General features: G+C 48.2%; 1 protein-coding gene across 6 annotated transcripts in view; it reads right to left on the bottom strand.

Annotated features, from left to right (window-relative positions):
- Positions 1-22,250, bottom strand: part of KTN1 (kinectin 1) — a gene marked incomplete at its 5' end in the record, with an annotated part of 55,161 nt that overhangs the window by 719 nt on the left and 32,192 nt on the right. For 3 of the 6 annotated variants that reach the window (XM_084270745.1, XM_084270747.1, XM_084270746.1), the window contains 18 exons: positions 871-994; positions 4,790-4,882; positions 6,565-6,648; positions 8,996-9,079; positions 9,293-9,376; positions 9,847-9,918; positions 11,578-11,670; positions 11,759-11,848; positions 12,315-12,395; positions 13,215-13,304; positions 15,121-15,207; positions 17,269-17,359; positions 19,056-19,093; positions 19,478-19,546; positions 19,643-19,733; positions 20,751-20,788; positions 21,604-21,681; positions 21,791-21,881. In XM_084270745.1, the coding sequence (XP_084126871.1) occupies positions 871-994; positions 4,790-4,882; positions 6,565-6,648; positions 8,996-9,079; positions 9,293-9,376; positions 9,847-9,918; positions 11,578-11,670; positions 11,759-11,848; positions 12,315-12,395; positions 13,215-13,304; positions 15,121-15,207; positions 17,269-17,359; positions 19,056-19,093; positions 19,478-19,546; positions 19,643-19,733; positions 20,751-20,788; positions 21,604-21,681; positions 21,791-21,881 (1,478 nt within the window). The remainder of the gene's footprint in view (positions 1-870; positions 995-4,789; positions 4,883-6,564; positions 6,649-8,995; positions 9,080-9,292; positions 9,377-9,846; positions 9,919-11,577; positions 11,671-11,758; positions 11,849-12,314; positions 12,396-13,214; positions 13,305-15,120; positions 15,208-17,268; positions 17,360-19,055; positions 19,094-19,477; positions 19,547-19,642; positions 19,734-20,750; positions 20,789-21,603; positions 21,682-21,790; positions 21,882-22,250) is intronic. The other 3 variants (XM_084270748.1, XM_084270750.1, XM_084270749.1) reach the window with 2 other exon arrangements.

Raw genomic sequence — 22,250 nt, 5'->3', positions numbered from 1 at the left:
ACCCAGCCGTGACCCACAGGACTGGGCTCGCCCGGTCCCCAGTACCAGCCCTGCAGACCAGCTCTGCTGCCTGCAGGGTGCTACAGAGGCAGGAGCAGGAAACAAACTCTTAAATTAGGGGAAAAAATAGTGAGTCCCCACCCTTGGTAGAGGAGAGAGCTCTGACTTCCCATCAGACACATTCATGGCCAAGGCTGCTGCCTCCTGTACCAGAGGGTTCACAACCCCCCATCACACCCTGCTCACAAGCTGCACCAGCTTCCCGAGCAAGTTCAGCTGGCCCACAGCTAACTGGGGGCCACTGAGGAAGCCACCCAGCATGATGGAGTCAGCCAGGGGGCCAGGCTTCCATGTTGGCTGTATGTTAAAATAAAAGCCTTGTTCACGTGTCTAATGGGATGAAGAGCTCGTGCCAGAGTGGTGCTTTGCATCCACAGCTGCCCAGGGGGTGTGGAGTCTCCTTCTCTGGAGAGATTCCAGCCCCATCTGGACACCGACCTGTGTGCCCTGTCCCAGGGACCCTGCTTGGGCAGGGGGTTGGACTGATGGGCTCTGGAGGGCCCTTCCAAACCCTAGCTGGGACGTATAGCTGGGACAAAGGAAGTGAGGCACAGGGAGAAGAAAGCTGAAAGCTTGGGGAGATCTGCTGCACGGAACAGCAGGGAGGGACAAGAGAGTTACATGCCCAGAGAGGGACACAAAGATGCAAAGCATGGATCCAGAGAGGGACAAATCTGGCACCTATTAGGGGTATAAATCCACATTTTGACACCTGATTTGTTAGACCTGAACAGGGTCCCAACCATGACAGACCTCCACCCCCTGACAGCCACCCACCAGCTCAGCTAGAAGGCCACCTGTCACACCTACCTACTAGCTGGTAGTGTTCTCGTCCCTTTGACAGCATTTGGCTTACTGACACAAGCAGCTTCTTGAGATGACCTACATCCTGGTTAAGATTCACTGCCACATTTAGTCTTTTATCAGTCAATTCCTGGAAGAAGGGAGAGGAAAAAAAAAAATCATTAAAAACTCATTTCCAATCTAATTACCAAGAAAGCCTAGAATTAGATCCTCTGCATTAAATTACAACTCCTCACGCAGATGAGAACAATTCTTGTCAGTCAGGGGGTTATGGCCACCTTTAAAGAGATCCTGGTTCAAAGTCAAGGAGCTGCTTCATGTTCCAGGGATTTACCTGCGTCACTGACCTCCAGCTCCCACCCTCTGTGCCCAGCACTCTTCTTGCTCGCTGCTTTCAGGAGTTATTTCCCTACCCAGATCCGACCTGACCTGAGAAGATCCTACCTCACCTCCCCACCAGCCCAGCTGAAAACCCCATGTGGATTTCAGCACAGTGTGTCTGTGGGGAGGGATGACTTCTGACCCCTCAAAATCCTCTGAGGAGCAGCTGAGGGAGCTGGGGGTGTTCAGCCTGGAGAAGAGGAGGCTGAGGGGAGACCTTCTCCCCACCTCCCCTGCCCTGCCAGGAGGGTGCAGGGAGGTGGGCGATGGTCTCTGCAGCCAGGGGACAGGAGATGGGACAAGGGGCAATGGGCTCAAGCTGCCCCAGGGCAGGGTCAGCTCAGCTGGGAGGGAAAAGTTCTTCCCTGGCAGAGTTGTCAGGGCCTGGCACAGGCTGCCCAGGGAGGGGGCTGAGTCCCCAGCCCTGGGTGTGTTTAACAGAGGGGAGATGAGGTGCTCAGGGATCTGGTTTAGACAGGACAGGGACAGTTGGACTTGATGATCTTAAAGGTCTTTTCCAACCTTGTGATTCTGTGATTCTCAGCTCCAGCAGCAGCAGGTGCTCAGCATCAGCCCCAACTCCACTCCAACCGCAAGCAGCTTCACTAGCAGGAGACTGATGCATAATGCTGCTGTAAATCTCTCCCAGGAGTTTCAGGGAAATTAGAGGGAGTTCAGAGAGGGCCACTCTCCCAGCTCCCTTGGCTGGAAGCGCCGCTGGACTTGCTGTAGTAAATCAAACTCAACCACCTGCCCCATTACAGAAACTACTCCGGGCTCAGGCAGGAGAACAAAGCAATATATTGCCAGGCTCTTACTTTGAGTGCAACCAGTAAACATTTTCCTACCGTGAAGAAATCACTGGGAATCTGTATTAAGGTAGCCTTAACCTATTTTACCTTTATTAAAGCAGAAAATCAGGTCTGTCAGGACTGAGACTTCGCTCAGCCACCTCAAGCAGATTGATGACAATGGGAAGGTAGATGCAATTAGCAGCCCCACAAACGAGCGGGTGGCAGCGCTGCCCGATGGCGCTGGGCTGGAGAGTGCATGTGCATTAGTGTAGAAACCCTCAGGAGCAGTGAGGGAGCCTCTCAATTCCCTCTCAGCCTTCATCTCCAGGAAGAGCTCTTCTCCCCCTTCTTTGCTTCTTCCCCCTTCCGTTTCGTGGCTTCCCCAGCATCAGGCAGTGTTTAGCCACATCCCCAGCCCCTCCAGCCCAATCCTGGCCAGCTCCCTATGGATTTGGGCTCGATGCAGTCATACCATGGGCTGCACTGACTCAGGCACACAAGGCTGCCTTATGCAGCCCCACAGCTCAGGGGGAAGCATGTCTTCGGGACACAGGGTTGAAGACAAAGAGAGGATGGTCACAGGGAACCCCCTGAGATCACACCCCCAAGTAGCTAAGACAGGCACTGAACCAGCAGATTCCCTTCCACTGTGTTTCACACATACAGCATCTCCAGTGGTGGAGCTGAGATTTGGAGGGGGGGCACAGGGGGAAGCACATCAGACTTCACATAAGCCTCAAGTACGTTTCCTGCCTGAGCAAGCCACCGAATACAAACAACTCCCTTAAAGCAGGCTGAAAGGCACCCCTCAGTCATCATCTGGTCCCCTCAGCGACGAGGAAGCCAAGGAGAGAAACCAAACAGTCTATTTTTAAACAGAAAGAAAAGGAGCCTAAAGAAAACACCCAGAACGTGTCTGAGGGTTTACGCAAGCGGCACCATCTCAGATTGGTGGGCTGGTTCCAGCCCCCAGAAGGAACAAATATGCTCGGTTTTGAGCATGTGTTTTCAGGTCCTTCTTTAAAAAAGCCACGCTGTTGCTAGGTGGAATGGGCTGGAAGACTTCCTTTTTTAATCTGAGAGCTATTTTAAGCTGGGTTTTTAGGCTTCTGGGGAGACAGCTTCGGGGTGTTTTTCCCCCCTCAGAAATAAAAGCAGCAAGAAGGGCTTGGGGAGGAAGATAAAGAGAACGTTCTAATTCCAGCCTCTGCCAATGGCTACCTGTCAAGACTGCTGTACAGACAATTAACATATTTTTTACTAATGAAGGCTTAATTGCAGGTTTATTAGGACTGTTTTTCCACACTCCTCTTCAGAATAAAGCAATGGATATTCCGGAGGAAACCTGGATGGGGTTCCACAGCGTGCCCACGCAGCTACAGCTGAGCAGCGCAGGAGCTGGAGGGGTGACACCAGGTAAGGCTGAAGCAGTTAAGTCAACCCAGCCTATTCAGGCCACTGCAGGGCACATCTAGTGACACCCGAGCTCAGGAGGGCTCACCAGCATCACCAGCCATGAAACACCATGGCACTGCTGTTCTGGTGTACCCCTTGGAGCAGCCATACAGGCACGGCAGAGGGTAAGAAGGCTGGCGCTGGCTGGAGGAGGCAGGGACAGAGAGCAGACTGTCACCATCGCAGGCTGGCACTGCAGGAGGGGGCTCACCACCCCTCCCAGGCACCCACTTGCTGGCACAGCCGTGACCCACAGGCTCGGGTGCATCTCTGGCTCAGGCACAGAGAGGGGTTGATCAGCATCCACACTCCATCACTCTGGAAAAGCCATTTCTTCCCTGCTAATGGCCACAATGGCTTTTCTCCAGCACTCCTTAGAGGACCCCCAAGCTTCCTCTCACAGGCAACTTATTTTCAGCAGCTAAAAAAATTTGGTATATATCATTTCTTCTACCAGGAAGTACTCCTCCCCAAACAAGAGTATTCCATTCCACTCTCTCCATCAGAAGAACATGGATAATGAGTTCCACTAACACCACCAAGCTGTGCAAAACGTGCTGGGATCTGCTTTAGCCTTTCCCTTCCCAGCTGCCTTCTGCAAAGCTGGTGCAGAAGCTCTTGTTTCCAGAGATGGAGAAGCCCAGTTACAAGTCACAACTCAACCAGCAGTACAGGTGGCCTGTTTTTAGGGCCAGCACTCGGAGTAGCAGCTGCACAAGCAGCTCACAGAATCACGAGGTTGGAAAAGACCCTTTAGATCGAGTCCAACCGTCCCTGTCCTGTGCTAAACCAGATCCCTGAGCACCTCATCTCCCCTCTGTTAAACACACCCAGGGGTGGGGACTGTTCTCTGCCTTGGGATCACGGGGCATGCCAGGCCACCTTCCTCCTCTGGCATTCCAGAACTCAGCAAGTACCCACCCAGCAGTTGGCAGTTTAGGCTCATTCACTTATGGGCAGTTATGATTTATCATCAGCTAGTGTTTCCTTTCCAGCTTCCCTCCCCAGAGGGTCATGTCTGGGGATCTTCCTGCTTTCACCCAAACCAGCAACCCACTGGGAGCCCAGATCTCACAGCCAGAATTGCTCCCCTTCCTCCTTGCAAAGGTGAGCCATGGAGAAGCAGCCACAACCCAGGTGACAGCAGAAGAGCCAGTGCATCCTTGGGATGGGGCTCTAACATCACCCTGACGACTCACAGCCTTGATTTACCCTCAGCCACACAACTCCTGTTCCTCTGCTGGACCTCACTGCCCAAAATTCATAATCCACATGGGCTGCTAAGCAGCACTCACCGACTCTGTGCAAACACCGCTGTTCTCAATGACGTTGGCATCCCCAACCACTTTCCCAATTTCTCTCTCAAGAGATGCCAGAGACTCCTGGGCCTGTTGGGGAGAAAAAAAGAAGGGGAGACACAACAGTTAGCAACCCCACCCCTTGGGGATCACTACAGACACAGGAAATCACTGCTCAGGAGGAAATCTGGTTTACACCAGGTTTGCTCAGGGGACAGGGGCCAAGATTGACGTGTCTCCTGACAATCAGCATGTTGTGTGTCAGCCTGCTGCACCAAGAGCAGCTCCACAGGGAAGCTTTAGTAGTCTCCTGTCAAGATATCAGGTAAAAATTGTGCAGCAGGTTTTTCTGTGTAAGAGTAGCAGTGCTGTCAGCTCTCCAAAAGCCTCATCATAGGTCTGTGTTTATACAGAATGTACCATGGGCACAGCTCATGTATCCTGGGCTGCATCAAAAGGAGCATGGCCAGCAGGTCCAGGGAGGGGATTCTGCCCCTCTATGAGACCCCACCTGGAGTACTGTGTCCAGTTCTGGAGTCCCCAGCATAAGAAGGACATGGAATTGTTGGAATGGGTCCAGAGGAGGGGCATGAAGATTATTAGAGGGCTGGAGAACCTCTGCTATGAAGACAGGCTGAGTTGGGCTTGTTCAGCCTGGAGAAGAGAAGGCTCCAAGGGGACCTTATAGCAGCCTTCCAGTCCCTGAAGGGGCTACAGGAAAGCTGGGGAGGGACTTTTAGAAGGGCCTGGAGTGATAGGATGAGGGGGAATGGTTTTAAATTGGAAAGGGAGTAGATTTAGATTAGATATTAGGAAGAAATTCTTCACTCTGAGGGTGGTGAGGCCCTGGAACAGGCTGCCCAGGGAGGTGCTGGCTGCCCCCTCCCTGGAGGTGTTCAAGGCCGGGTTGGATGGGGCCTTGAGCAGCCTGGGCTGGTGAGAGGTGTCCCTGCCCATGGCAGCAGAGGTGGGACTTGGTGATCTTTAAGGTCCCTTCCAGCCCTGACCCCTTCCATGATATGTCAATGTTTTAGACACATCACTACAAATGTCTCCTTCACCTCTCAGCTCCTTGCAGAGCTTTTGTGAACATCTGTCCCTGTGCCAGGACCAACCTTGCCCCACCAACAGCTCTTCCCCACTCCAGTCCTGCAAGGACACAGCCCAGTTTCTTTACTGGTCCCCTTAAAGATTTCCCACTCCAGTCCATCTTGCAAGAGCAGCCATCGAGGAAGAGCAGAGGTCATCCAGCTGCTTGTCTCATCAAGCTTGCACAGAGCTCAATTTAAAGGTTTGCAGTCTCCTGGGTCAGAGCCAATTTGTAGCTGAGCACAAATGGCTTGTAAACCAACTTGTAACCCACTCCCATTGGAGACTGGGTTTGAAAAGCTTCAGGCTGGGGTGTGGGTGGAGGGCTGTGGGATGAGCTTTTTGTTAGGCCGGGTTTCTTGAAATAAAGGATTATTTGTCAGCCCCAAATCACCACTTGTTCCCACGGGCATGAAGTTATCATGAACAAGAGACTCTTTCAAGTAGGAGAATTCAACAGAGCTGCTAGTTGCATTTTGATCATTTCTACAGGTATCTTGCATGAGCTCTTACACCCACAGTCCCAGCCACTCAAGGAACCAGTGAGCAGATCCAGACACCCCACCAGGCAGCCAGTCTGCTTGGTCTGCTCAAGCCACCATGTTCTCCAGCACCACAAAGCTACAGATCTTCCAAGTTTCAGTAACATTTAGATCTAGAGCTGTTTAAAAGTCTCTGCTTACCTTGGGCAAGTCACCAGCTACCTTCTGCCTCTCGTTCTGATCGACTTTGAGTTTCGATAACGTTTCATTCAGCTGCGTTTTCAGCTGCAAAAGAGTAAGAAAAGGAAATCAAGTTTCCCCTCACAGCCACAGGCTCTACCTGTCTGTCCCACCGACTAACCCAGCCAGCACTGACTGCAGAAGGGAGTAAGGTGACTAACAGTGACTGCACACACTGGATTAGTCAGCACGCACGGTGAGGTTTACGAGGACAGTCAAGGAACAGAGACTCCATCTGTAAAGAGAAACGTAAAGGATGGAAGCTACAGAAGAGAAAGGACATGGCTGACATCAGCTTGATTGCAAGCAGCTTCAGCTTTTAAACTCTAGTGGGAATATTAGTGATACCCTAAGTATATAAGCTCACCAGTCAGCCCAGACTTAATTCTGGGTAAATATGCAAAAATGCAGATCATCATCTTCCTAATTCAGGCTAAACAGTCCCTTTCCCACTGAATAAACGACAAAGCTCTGCTTGTCATCTTAATAAAGCACCACTTACTACAACTATGTTGACTTAACCAGCCTGTTAATGTCACATCAAGGCATGAATCACTGACAGGGGTGTATTAAGTTGTCAATTGTGTTTAGATTCAATCCAAAAGTGAAACTATTTCAGTCAAGAGGGATGAATACTTCGTGCTGGCTGCCCTTAAACTACAGCTTTCCAAAGGGTATAAACATTTTTTTAAAGAATATTTCGATTGCTCTTCAACACAGCACACAGCCCCAGCCACAGCACTTAAGGCTTGAGCCTCAAACAGGAGCACTAACAAGGAGCTGGAGTGCCAATTTTGTTGGATTTGTGCCTCTGAAGTGCACTGTGCTAATGTTCACTATTCCTGCTGTCAATCTCCTCAGGAGCCAGCGGGGGATTAAAGAAGTGAACAATAGGCTACTCAGAGCCCTGAATTCTCCCTGATTCTAAATCTATGTGTTATATTTGTCTCACCCCTGGAAGGTTTCCCCCCTTTGGAGCACCAGGACTGGCAGATGCTGGTTTTCTACATTTTGGGGAAACACTGCTGAACCCCTCTGCAGCTTCAGCTTCTCTCCTTGCTCAGCTTATAAATGAGTGGGAAATGCATTTCAAAATCCCATCACTTCTATTCCTCTGCCTACTGCAAAGCCCACTCATACACACCAGACAGCATTCCTGAGCCATTTGCATGAAGGTAGCTGTTTACCACCTCCTCCTGCTCCTACCAGCGCCATCAGATTGCAGACTCAAGCTGCCCTAGCAGGGAGCTCAGCTTTTTAAGCTATTGTTGTTACCCACATAATAGATTGTTGCCTCTTCCATTCAAGAGGTTGGCGTTTACTGATTAACTCCTAAGATATGCATTCAATTCCCATTTCCCTCACTTTCAAAACCAGAGGCTTTGGCTGCTGAGACAGGTTGCTAATCAATGCTGCACTAGACTTTCCAAGCACACTGTTACACTTAAGCAGATCGTTATTGTGTGTGTGTTTTGGGCTTTTTTTAAAAAAACAACTTTTTTTAACCCATTGACATCAGCGGCAGTACCCTGGTGAGATCAGGGGCTCAGCCTGCAGTGATAGCTGTCCCATCAACTACTCTAAATCCCACCTAAGACATGGTGACAGGGACAACATTCCCTGATTCTGGCTCCAGAGCAAGAAAGCGCTGTTCAAACATAAGCAGAGGGAGGATCTGACTGGTCCTGGAGCCTTCAACATCACTGAAACAAATGAGAAGTGAAAGGACTCAAATGGGAATGCCACACATCTTTGGGTCTGTGTCTGGTCCTGGTTAATCCAACTCCTTGAGAAGAACCTGGTGTGGGAGCATTATTGGCTGGAGAACATTGCCAGCCCAACAGGCCGAGCCAGAACAGCTGTTGAGCCACATCAGGATGCCAGCTGCTCAACAGCTGGACATGCTGAATCCTTCTAACATTGGTTTCTGTGCACACAGAGGAGGATGGAAGAGACTTGGGACAGCCAGAGCACAGATAGCACAGTTGCATCCTCCAAAGCTTTGCAGGGGGGGAAAGAAAAAAACCCAACCACCACAAATCAAACCAACCAGAGAGTAACCCTCACATTAAACCCATGAAAGCACAACTTCTGTTGCTCCAAGGACATCACACTTGCTGTTGCATTATGTCTGCACCGTGCAACATCGATTCTCAAGAAGTTTCGGGAACGAGAGTCTTACAGACTTTGGAAAAAGTCTTAAGAACCAGACATGCTATTGTTAGGAGCAGAGAAAGAGACAAATTGTAAAAGTCAGACTACATAAATGATTGCAATGGACAAAAATATCAAGCTGGAGAGGTTAGCAGAACAGACAGGATTTGAAATAAGTCTCCGCTTCGTAAGTATGCCGGGAGCCTGGTTTGTGCCCAGCGGAGAACGAGCTTCTTACCAAATTTAACTCTTCATTCTGTCTTACTGCTTCAGAATATGAATCATCAAGTTTTTTCTGCAATTCAGTCAACAGATCTTTGAGCTGAAATGAAGTTTAGAGTTTTAGGATTTGTCTCCTTAGGATGCCCACTTTTCTTCTGCTCAGTTATTAGTGTTGCTCTAGCCTAAGGTCACAAGCATACAAACTCCTCAGCCTCGGGGGCCAAGCATTAGATTAGTTTGCCAGGCAACTCATCACCAAAACAAAGAGAAAGCAACAAAAAAAATAAAGAACAGTTTGGTCAATCATGTTTACCTCTCTGACTTCTGAAACATAAGTAGATCGCTCTATTTCTGCCTTTTCTAGTTCACTTTCCAAATGTTCTCTTTCTTTTTTAAGCTAGAAACAGAAAAACAGAGTTAAAACCAGATGCTCTCACCACTTTGCTGCAGTATCATTTGCTGGATTCATTAATAACTATAAATTTCTATCCTAAATACCCCAGGACACTTGGGGAGCATTTCAGAACTGGTGACTGTGCAGCATGGATTTAAACTGTTACATTCCAAACAGGTAATAATGAGAAGAATGAAACCCCAGATCATCAACCAGCAGCGAACTGCTCAGATTCACAAAGAAAGAAAGAGCCCCAGTAGGTCAGTGAGCACAGAATTAAAAGCCAGGACAGTTTCCAGTACCCAGCTTCTCTCCTCCTTACAAAGGCCAAAAGGTTCAGATTAAACTGCAGCACAGGCTGCGCTGCTTGTGGGAGAGGAGTCCTAGGAAGTTCAGGCTTAAGGCATAAGCCTAAATCATGTCTGGAGGAACAGAAGCTTCAAAAGAAGAAGAAAAAAACCACCTGTACGTACAGTTTCAACTTCTTTGATTTCTTCCTTTAGCCTCTCTACCTCGTGCTCCAAGGAAGCGACGGAAGAACGCATCTGCAGGGTGCAAGAGAGAGAAATACATCCTCTGCCTGGGTTGCTCTAAGACAAATTCTCCATATACACACAAGGGGTGTGTGTATACAACTACTAAAAAGTATTAAGGATGAAATCACAGCGACTGACTAAATGAAGACGGTCACTGAAATAACTCAATGTGCTGAGTCACCATTGCAATGCCCTTCCTACCTCCTCCCAACACAAGAGGTTCTCACAGTTGGAGTCTACATGCCTGAAAGATTTGGAATCATAGAATCACACAATGTGTAAGATTGGAAGGGACCTTTAAAGCCCACCTAGTCCAACCCTCTGCAGTGAGCAGGGACACCCTCACTAGATCAGGTCACTCAGAGCCCCATCAAGCCTGACCTTGAATGCCTCCAGGGATGGGGCCTCCACCACCTCTCTGGGCAACCTGTTCCAGTGATCCACCACCCTTATATTGAAGATTTTTTTTCCTAATATCCAATCTAACTCTCCCCTTTTCTAGTTTAAAACCATCCCCCCTCATCCTATCGCTCCACGCCCTCGGGAACAGTTCTTCCCCAGCTTCCTACAGGCACCTTTCAGGGACTGGAAGGCTGCTATAAGAATTGAAGGACTAAGCCATTTGTCCATCTGCCACAGCAAGGGAAATACCTTTCCTAGGCAGGGAAGACCGTATTATATGGAACCCATGTATTCTACACAGCCAAACCCAGCACATTTAGCCTCATGAGAGGCTGTGCAAGTGCAGCAGGTGGTGACACATCTATAGTTGAAGACCTGACAGTCTTTTGTAAGCCCCTCAAACAAGATGGTTATAAATCATCTATCTATCTGTTTGCTCCAGGCTCATAGTCTGACACTCAAATTTACTAAGCAGCAGTGCTTCAGAAATAATTTCTTTCAAAAAAACCCAGTTTGGCCTTCTTTAGCTCTAGATTAGGAAAAAAAATGTGAAAGGCTTTTTTCTTTTGCAAGCAACAGAGCCTTTCCTAAGCAGGACAGCTTTGCAGGCAGTTTTGAGTGTAACTAGTTGACCAGAATGGATGAAGCACTATTTTAACTGCTTCCAAAAGTTATTAGGATGTCAGCACAAAGTTTGTATCCATTCACATACAGACTTCAACATAATCCCAGGTCCTTAACAGAACTACAGTCTGAGCTGCCTGGCTCAGAATAACATGTATTCCTGGGCAGATTAACAGGGCACATTCCTGAATCTTTGGCTTTCTATCCTGTCAGCACCCACATTACCCTGTGCTGTCTGTCTACCACCTGCAAGGGACAGTGACACAGACTTATGCCCATGCTGATCATTTCTTCTTGCTACTGTGAAGATGGCACTAGGGATACCCACACTATGGTGAAGTCACTAATAATTCCTCTGATTTTAACTGTCTAAAATAGGAAGATGTTCCTAAAAAGAGAGTTAAAAAAAAAAAAATCACTCTTAGCATGAAACTAAGTATCAGAGGACTGAAACATTGCCATAAGGAGGGATCATTCCTATTACACTGGTTGCTGACTTCACCTTTTTCATCCCCTCATCACACATGCCTCAAACCAGGCAGCCAAGGCAGATCTACACCTGCCTTCACAGTGCTCCAACACCCTCTGAGACTTCAAGCACAAACCGCCCCACTGCCACAAAAAGCAGATCTTCAGATATACCTGTTTGAGCTCCTTCTGTGATTCTTCAACTTTTATCTTCCATTTGCTTTCTTCCTCTTCCACACTCCTCTGTAGCCTTTGTAAAATCCCCTCCTAAGGAGAGAGAGGGGTTTGAAAGCTTACTCAGAAGAAAAGCAGCTCACAGCATCACAAGGTGGAGGCAGCCAGGCCTCCTGCTTACCGTCTCTGCCAGAACTGATTTGTATTTCTCACACTCCAGTTGCAGCAGCATGTGCATTTCCTCAGCCTCCTTCAACTTCTGCTCCATAGCCTGGCAAAGGAGAAGAGGGACCAGCAGAGTCACATCTCGGCTGACACGTCTGAGTTCTATTATTTCTCCTACTTCATCAAGCACAACAGCATCATTCACATTGGGAGGTCTTTCTTTTTGACCCACACAAAGTCACCACCAAGTGTTGGGACTGAACCCACAGCTCAATACTCCAGAAATGTGCCACAGTACAGCTGAGTTGCCTAAAATAAACCAAAACACCCCAAAAACCCCAATTACTTGAAAAAGGGAATGGGGATTTTGAATTCCACACACATTTTCACAGCTTCACAAGGTGCATTTGCAAGAGGCAAATGAATTGCTGGTTTACTAGACACCAACAGCTACAAAACAATGTTCTCACCACCCATTTGCCAGTTTGAACTTCACAATCCAGGGCACAGTTTGCTAGATTTACACTGGATAAAGGGAGCACACAATGGAGCCATCCACTGCTTCTGCCTACCTTGACCTCTTCAGATCCTGAAGTGTCTCTCAAGTATTCTTTAGCCATCTTTTCAAAGCCACATATCCACTCACTGTGACTCTGTTGGGAAACAGGTTTGGTTAAAGCTGAGAATAACCTCAACAAATCCATCATCACGACATTCACATCCCAGTCACAGGCCTTTGGAGCAGCGTTTCAGTCCCCCCATTCCCTGGAGCCAACACAGGGGCTGGCAGCAGTTGCTCAGTTTGTACAGCCAAACCAACAGCAATCCAGGAGTACAAGGTTACAAGCAAGATGGGTGACAGGTCCTCCTGCAAGCACCAGGGCTCTGCAAGGGGGATTTTGAGACTCAAGGATTTTTTTCCACAAATCCCCAAGCAGTTAAAGCAGACTCTTGCCACGTAATTGTAGGGACCTCACCACAAAACCTGCTCTATAGCCTCACAAAAACAGTCCTTTTAGAGAGTATTTCTTTTTCCACAGGAGATTAATTTTACCAACATTTGAGAATACTTTTAAATACAAGTATTAGAAGGCTTCCCTCACAAGCAACTGAAAGTCACCACGAGTATAACAATGGGAAAAATCAGTGGGTTTACAAAAAGAACATCAGGAATAACGAGCAAACACCCAACAGATCTTATCTGCCTGTGCAAATTTACTACTGAGATTAGGCATATGGCAACAGATGAAACAGGTATTAGAGTAGGAAAAGGAAAAAAAGATAATGATCATTTCTTTTCCTGGTTTAACACTTCTCTTGAAGTAACCACCTGCAGCTTTGTCTCTGCTGCTGGCAAGCACAGGTACCAGGAACCTTTGGGCAGAAGGGACTGCAGGGAAGCCCTCTGGATCGCCCAGTGCAGCAGGACCCCAGCTCCCCAGCAGCAGGGGAGGAAAGACCCCTTCTCTTACCATGTTGGAAGGAAGAGAGACTTTAGGGAACAGCTTCTGGAGTAGTTTACGCGTCTCCACCTCGGCAGCTTCCAAATGCTGTTGCTTCTCCTAAATCAAGAGAAGGGCTCGTGAAATTGGGCAACAGGCTTCACAGACCTGGCAACAGCCTCTTCTACTCCTAGGAGTAACTTAACCCAGAAAGTCACTTTAAGTGAGAGAGGTGCTATAGTCTCTAAAATTCCCAGTACATCGCTCCAAAAATTGATGTTGAATTGCTTCAGACATTGGCCTTGGCATTTATTTGTTCATGCTTAAGGTTTTATTTTCACTAAGTCCTCCTCCAATCTAGCCTGTTTGTAGGGAAATTACACCACCATGTGCAACTCAAACTACACCACTGAGCAACTGCATCCACAGATCGCGCCAACTCTGCCACTCAAGTTGAACCATCTCAAAACCAAAAAGTTTGGACAATCAGCTTTTTTCTAAAAAAAAAAGAAACAATAAAACCCCCCAAACATCTATACTTATTTAAAATAATTTGGATGGAGGAGAAAAATCACTATAAATTAATGTCACTGCATCAAAAACCGGAGAATTAAAAGGCAAAAGGAAACTTTGTGTTAATGCACATTTGAACCAGGCCAAGAAAGCAAGACTCTGTCTCCTCAGTTTTCAAGGCTCAAAAGGGAGACCTTCACATCCCCCTTCCCCAAGCTTGGATGCAATGGAAAATAATTATTGGAGCCATGTGACAACCTCCAGGGTTTTTTTGGTCACTGCTCTGCAAATACAGGTACACAGAGCCCAGGGCACCACGGACCAGCGTTCAGTTAATTCGTATTAAAAGCAGACCAGCCACAGGACGCTCCCTTGCTGTGCTTGTGGTAGATCGGTTTAGTTTAGCCACAGGATGCCCAGGCTCCCGTGGAAGTTTAAATAAAGCAAGCCTGCAGCCCTGCACAGAAGGGCAGCTTTCAGCTCAAACCCTTCCCTAAGATTTAGGGTTTGGCTGGGTTGTATTTTTCCTTTACAGGAGATCGGTGGCATTAGTAGGCTGAGATTCAGAGACAGAAACGGACAGGAGACACTAGGTTGTGAAGTTGTGATAAGCGTGTTAGTTCTCAGCAACTTAGGAACCACCCAGAAGTGGCAAATGGCTGTTGGATGAAGTCTGGGGACTGCAAGAGAAAGCAGGCAAGCGTTAGCACACAGCAAAAGCACGTACACGGCTGCTCCAAGCGTGGGGCCGAGCAAAGAGCGGACACGGCTCCAAAACACAGATGCACACCCCCAAACCAGAGCTCACCTGCTTCTAGCTACCTGACTTGTGGTCTTAAAGTTTAATTTGATGCTATTTTTTTAAATTTTCCATAGTTGCAATTAACACCAAATCAGGTTCACACCAAACACACGTTCCTTTCGGAGCAATTCACGCCCTGTATCATTTTGAGCATCAGCTCCAAGGAGACCTGTCACGCTTTATGTGCTTCCAAGGAGGAAATTCACAGCTGTGGTGACATTGTTTCCCTGAGAAGTTCCCAGGTTTTTAATGGATAGTTTAGTCCTAGATCTTCACGGGTCCAATAAATTGATTCAAGCACAGCAAAAGCCCAGTAGATGAAAGCAGGTTGCTCACCCAGCAGAGTTTTGATCCTAGAGCTCCCCACAAAGAGAAAAATCAACCAACACCAGCTCACGACAGCGCTAATGATTACACAAACAGAAACCACGAGTCAGCATGCCCACAAAGTAAGGGTAAAAATAAGAAACCTAAAGACAACGGGAAGAAGCAGAGGTGAGAGTATAGGAGCACTCCCTTGGAACAGACTATATTTAACTGCAGTAAAAGTTTAATTTAAAAAAAAAAAACCCCAGCTGCAGATCTGCTTCTAGCTTAATGCATCATTTCCAACATTACAACCTTGGCAGTCTTGTTCACTTTGTCCTGCAGCAATTTTTCAGTTGATGCCAATGCTTCCATGGCTTTCCAGTTTTTCTTCCGAAGCTCCTAATCATTTTTAGAAAGAGTTATTTCAGTTCAGCCAATATTCAAAACTGTTGTGCTTTTATTTCAGAGACGAGATACTTTGCATTACATTCCACCCTGTGCATTTAGGATGCTGGTTACTGCGAGATGATTTTTGGCATGGGAAGGTGACATACACTACTGAAAACAAGTGTGATGTTCAAAAAGAGTTTGAGTTAAAAAAAAAAAGGGGGGGGAAACCACAAAGTAATGCAAATTTCTCTGCCCAACCTGCCCCCAATATCCAAAAGTGATCTGGGTGTTACTGCAGAGCGTGTCGCTGCAGGGACCCCCCCACTTTGACTGCACTTGTAAGAAGAAAGAGGGAAGTTTTCAGAAGTAGTGAGGAACACAAGACACCAAACCACAGATCACACAACAGTGTTAGGCATGTCGCGTTGCAGAACCCAGCATGGACCCCAGGAGACATGGAGGCATAACACATTTAGGTCCCTGATCTTGCAGCCAGATCCAGCCATGTAGATCCTCAGCCCAGCCAGGCCTCGGCCCAAACCAGGCCTCGGCCCAAACCTACTACGCCAAGGGGGATCGTAGCAACACAGAGCTCAGGGCCTTGGTTCGCAGCGTTTAACCATGCAGCTCTTTCTGCTGTGCCCAAAGAAAAACTGGTTTGCTCACCAGTGCCCTCCTGGGAGGTTCTGGGGCTTCACCAGTGGCGAGCACACCCCAGACCCACAGGGAAACATCACCGCGCCGTGCTGCGCTCCTGCATCTTTCTTGGCGAGGTCATCAAACGTGTACTCCACAAGACAGCCACATGCAAGCTCAGTTACGAGGCTGAGAGCTCTTGTGACAATAATAAGCCTCCTAGCTGTTACCTAGGGAGGACTGTGAGCCTTGTGGGGACATTATGATTCTTGGGACTTGAGATTGTTTTAGTTTTTCCAACCCTCAGAACAGTCTCCTTCAGCGACAGGCTGTGTTGAAAGGCTGTATTTTAATTCACCAACAAAGTGGCATTCAAACCCTAGTGTGTACCTACACTAGTTTTACTCCTCCACTTCCATTTCCCTGCTACACGGGACAGAAACCCAAGATTCGATGAAAATGCAACGGGGAAAGCTGGGACCCACAGGCATGGTCTTTAGCTGCCAGATTCTCACCCACACCACAAAGGGTGTGCAGACCTTACAATTACCCAGGTAACAAGCAAACATGTTCTACCTTTCCAGCTCATCTGCCTTCTGCGAAGGCCCAGACACTTTCCCTCTACTTTACTTCAGCTGTTAAGCAATACTACTTGCTCAAAAGCTCACATTCTTCAAATTTTCCTTGTGCACCTTCCCTTATACCATCCAACTTTCAAGCAATAAAACGTATTGCACAGTATTCAGGCTATCAAGGACACACAGGGAGTTAAACCCCCTGTAATTTAACAACTTTCCTCCATATGCCTGAAGAGATGCCATTCTCTTGCACTGCACAGGTGATTTACTACAAGGAGGTAACTTCACAGCTCTGTGAGAGAAGATAGAGCCTTTACTTCCACCCACAAACAACCTGCTCTGCACCATCAGTACGTGCTATGAAGGAAGGTTCACTGTCCTTCACCTCCTTCAGGTGGTCAGGATTAGTCCCGCTTCAGAATAAGAAAAGCACAATCCAAGATCCCTGAAGGCAATGCCTCCTCCCATGTCCATGCACAAGGACCATGCCTTGCTCAGAGCACAGCCCCCTTTATCGTCCCACCCTCCCTTCTTCTTCCCTTGGCTGAGCAGGGCTAACAAGGCTTGAATCCAAACCTGAGAACTTGCTAAGAGATGTGTCCCCAGCCAAGTCTCCTCCCTCTCATCAAATCAGCAGCTTGTCAAAGAGCTGACAAAACCCGGAGTCCCCTGGAGTAAGGTATGCTTAGTTCCTCCCAAGAAAACAGGAGGAGTGTCCTGGGGACACCATAAAGCAGACAACTGTCAGAAATATTTTCACAGCAGGCAGCCCTAGGGGAGTGCTGGGCACGTGGTTGTTCTTTGGGGGAGGGTTTTTTAGGTGGGGGGGTGGGAGGTGGGAGAAGAGTTTCCTTACATTGTTCTTTTTCCTCTGCTGCTCAAAAGCATTTCTCTGAGAGGTGAGCTCATTTTGGAGACTGGTGATTTCCTGCTCTTTCCCTGCAACCCTGAATTAGCAGAAAAAAAAAAAAAAGAATCACAAACAAGTCAGGAGACACTTAAGAAATTCCAAGTGAAGCACTGACACCCTCTCATCTACACTACACTTCCCTTCCCTTCCAGCAACACGCTCTTTGAAAAGCTGCTCTCACTGACTTGGCAGCACCACTTACTTCCTACTGCTCTGCGAGCCGCAGGCTGCCAGAGCAAAGCCCATTGTAAAGCTGTTGTTTGCCTACAACAGCCATCCACACACAGTTATCAAGGCCAGGGAAAGGCAACACGTTAGATGAGGAGAAGTCAGCCAGCCCACGCCCGTACAGCACAGGCGCTGCCTGCTGGAGAGGAGCAGTCTTTCCCAAGCACCTAGTTCACAATTTAGAAGTCATTTAGCTGAGAAGAAAAATACTTCAGCCAGCTAAAAATGCACCACAGTGGTGATCTGTGCTGCACAGTATAAGCTGGCACAGCACTAGCTTCCACATAGCTGCAAAGAGGACTTCAGTTCTATGTCCTACCATGCTTCTTCCCTCCCAGGGAGAAGATTTTTAACAGACAGATGATCACAGAACCACAAGGTTGGAAAAGACCTTTAAGATCACTGAGTCCAACCATTCCTGTCCTGTGCTAAACCAGATCCCTGAGCACCTCATCTCCTCTCTGTTAAACACACCCAGGGCTGGGGACTCAGCCCCCTCCCTGGGCAGCCTGTGCCACAGCCCCACAACTCTGCCAGGGAAGAACTTTTCCCTCCCAGCTGAGCTGACCCTGCCCTGGGGCAGCTTGAGCCCATTGCCCCTTGTCCCATCTCCTGTCCCCTGGCTGCAGAGACCATCGCCCACCTCTCTGCACCCTCCTGGCAGGGCAGGGGAGGTGGGGAGAAGGTCTCCCCTCAGCCTCCTCTTCTCCAGGCTCAACACCCCCAGCTCCCTCAGCTGCTCCTCAGAGGATTTGCCCTCCAGTCCCTTCCCCAGCCTGGCTGCCCTTCTCTGGGTGTGCTCCAGGACTCAATGTCCTTCTTGTAGTGAGGAGCCCAGAACTGGACCCAGCACTCGAGATGCAGCCTCACCAGTGCCCAGTACAGGGGCACAATCCCTGCCTTGGCTCTGCTGGCCACGCTGGGGCTGACACAAGCCAGGTTGCCATTGGCTTTCCTGTCCACCCAGGCACACTGCTGGCTCACATTCAGTCTTCAGTCACCCAACACCCCCAGGTCCTTCTCTGCCTGACAGTTTTCCAGCCCTCCTGCCCCAAGCCTGTAGCGCTGCATGGGGCTGTTATATCCCATGTACAGGATTCTACACTTGGCCTAGTTAATTTTACAATACGAACCACCACCATCTACTAAGCAGAAGTTCCAAGAACAAAGCCTGTCACTTGTGCTTGAAACACCACCATTTAACTCTTCAGGCAGACAGCTGAGCTGGCTCAGGTTTTGGATTAAATCAGTGGTGTCTCGCTTACACTGCAGGCACAACACACCGCAACCACTCTCTGCAGAAGGCTGCAGCTGAGGATTATCAGCGTGAGCAGCATCTCATCTCTGCATTCAAGTTTTATTAGATAGTAAAGTGGGGTTTTTTTACTGGCCACTTCTCACACACTGATATTGTACATTTGACACTCGTTCCATCCTGTAAATTTCCTGAGCACTAAGTGAAAGGAAGTGCTGATCTATCGCGTGGAACTTTTGGCAGTACTCACACTTGCAGCAGCTCCTCGCTTTGGACAGCCAGAGATGCCTACAAACAGACAGAAACTCGTTAGGAGCAGATCAGCAGAGAGTGATGCAGAGGGCGTGATCTACCTCATTAACCAGCCATCGCTCTTGGCCCTCAAGGGAGTCCTGTCCAGCCACCTTCAGCCAGAAGAGCCCTGGCTGTGATACAGCGTGGAAAGACAGGGTGGAAAGCTCGACAAGAACACAGCAGGAGAAGGAAAGAACACAAGACTGCACAACTCACACGATAAAGGGAAGCTAGAACAGATATGGAACAGCCAGAAAAGCTGGCTTAGCGCAATCCAACCCTGACACTTGTCCCCCAGCACATGGTTTGCCATGCCATCCACACAAGCTCTCACCACCCACTGACCTCACTGGGTAACACTGCAATTGGAAGCTGTACCTGTTTGCAATTCTCCTGCTTTAATTCTTGAATTTGAACTCTGAAAGATTCGTTTTCCTTTTGCACGTCCTGTTGAAAGAAGCAGTATACTCAGGTGTATACAGAGACACATACATTCACAGTACATTCTCTCCTCAACACAAGACACTTGGATCAAAACTTTACCTGCAGCTGCTTTACTTGGCTCGCAATTTCTCTCTCCTTTTCTTCCACTACAGCTCTCAACTTCTTCATTTGTTCCTCTTCCCCTTTCAACCTACAGAGGTGGTTTAGAAAGGACGAAAAGCAAAGCTCAGGTGAGAATTCATGCTACAAAGGGACAGCTGCTCTAGCTGGGACAGTTTTCAGCAGCAGAAGGTAACTATTTTGTATGCTGCATATAAGCAATCCATCAACAGGAGAGCACATAGAGAAGAAACCATTGCATGATGGCTGCAACCCAAGAAAGCTAACAGAAATACACGCCAGTCGCAGCAAGACGTGTCGCAAACGCTTACCTCTAAGAACTGGCCTGGGGCAAGAGAGCCCTTGCACATGTCATGTTTAGTCATAGCTGACCTCAGCAGCGTTCCCAGCCGAAGTGGGAGGGAAGTGACTGATCACACAAGTAAATCCCACAAGCCAGCTGGCTGCGAAGGTGCCAGGGACAGTTTTCCAAAGGTGAGGCTGCCTTAGGCACCACATACTGGCTACAGAGGAGCTCTGCCAGGAGGGCAGGGTGCTACAAGAGCTGCATTGAAGACACAGTCCTTTTTGGCAGTCTTGTACAACTTCCCTCTGACTTAGAGCAGCCAGACAAGGCAGCATCAAAGCAGAGGGAAGCCTGGCAGCGCTTCTCCATAAAACAGAAGCCGGAGAACCAGCTATTGCATCTCAAACAGCAAACTATTTGTTCATAGCTTGTACCGATTCTGCCACAGGCACTTAAATCCCCACTCCCTTAAACATGCTAAGCAGAAGGAGAAATTATCACCAGACACAAGAAGTGGGAGCAATTTCACTAGTTAGGAAAGCCCTGGGCGATCATTCCCCTCCGCAGAGCGTACGAGTGCTGCTACTTCGGCAGCCCAGGCAGGGACGCCAGCCGCTCGCTGTTACCCACGGCAGCAGACGTGCTGGCTGGGCTACGTCCTTCAGCACTAACGACTTATTTTAGCAAAGCCCATAAAATGCTTGAAACCAGCTCAAACATTCCAATTTCAGAGGAACGCCAGCACCAAACACTTAGCGTCAACAGGCGCTCGCTCCAGAAACTGCTAGCAAACATACTCACAGGCTCTCCAGGTGCTGGACTTGGGATGCAGCAGGTACCTGGAAAACAAAGCGATTCCCAACCTTATTTTGATGGCACAGCAAAGCTTTCAAATGAACAGTAACTCTTTGCATGAGCAGGGGAACCCTGCAGCTCAAACGGTACTCGCCAAAGAAACTTCTCGAAGCATTGCTTACAAGCATCCCAAACTTCACACCAGCCAATTTCTCTCCATTCCACCTTTCCCCTGGGATAAATGCCTGTCTAGACATCCACTGAAAAGAAAAATGCAACTCTGTTTCTCCCCTTTATCTTCAATAAAAATCTGAACTGAGCCAGAATACGGCCTTACTGGAAAAATTCTTCTGACTCCAAAGGATGTCCAGCTGCCTGTGCTAGAGGCCAGTGCAGGAAATCAAAATCTCTAATGTTCCAGCCAGTTGCAACTTCTGCAACAGGTAAATGCAGGGAGGAACCACAGCAACACCTGAACACTTCAAGAGGAGCTGTTACATTCAGTTCCTCCAGGACCTGAGTCCTACAGAGACGCTACCTCAGCCCAGTGACCCATGACAACTGTGATTCTGCTGATGACCTTCAAAGCTTTCAGACTGCTATAGCTACACAGTATGGACAGCATCACCAAGTTAAAAGCCCCCAGAACTTACTATCTGTGTAAGAACTACTTCAACTGTGTTAAATTGAACCACCAGGCTCTCTGCCCTGTAGACATTATCAGTTTAGTCCAGTAGGATTTAAAATAGCTCTCTGGGTTGAAACCAACACAACCCCTTTGCAAGAGGTAGAGGATAAATAAAATCTTCCAGTACAACCCAGCAGCATTCCCAAGCCCCATCCCCTCTGTGGGCCATACCTGTTGGAGCTGTTGCAGGTTCTGTTGTTCTAACTCCTTAACTTTACTGGTTAATTGTGCAATTCTATCTTTCTGACCCTTTGGGGAAGAAAAGAAAAAACGAGTTTAGAAGTGTAAATGTAACTTTCCTACAGCCAGAAATACTGCAGCAGAATTTATTTCCCTTTAGAATACCAAGGGAGCTCACCTGCAGACATTCTGCTTTTGTAGCAATCTCTTTCTCCTTCTCTTCCAATAAGGCCTCCATGGTTTTCACCTGCTTTTCCTTCCCCTTCAACCTGTACCATTTCAGACAGACACACAGCATAAACCCCTGCTCTTTTATCCATCTGTTAAAGAGATGACCTGTGCTTTGCAGCACGCAACAAGAGTGGAGTACATGATGAAAGGCACAAACAATTCACCCCCTAAAAATCAGGTGTGAACACTTCCACTTCAGGCTGGTTTAGCAGGGGATGCCCTTCATCAATGTACTGCTTGTTACATGAAAGCAGACAAATTCTGCACCAACATACATATTTAGATTGCAGGGATTTCCCATACATGCACTCTCCTCATCTAAAAATACCTTTTTCTCAGAATCCCCAAGTGATTGGGGTTAGAAGGGACTTCTGGAGATCATCTAGTCCAAGCCCCTGCCAGAGCAG

This window comes from Gallinula chloropus, assembly GCF_964237585.1.
Source record: "Gallinula chloropus genome assembly, chromosome: 14".
NCBI classification, from domain to species: domain Eukaryota; kingdom Metazoa; phylum Chordata; class Aves; order Gruiformes; family Rallidae; genus Gallinula; species Gallinula chloropus.
Note: the sequence above shows the minus strand (reverse complement) of the source record. Positions and strands in the feature narration are given on the sequence as shown.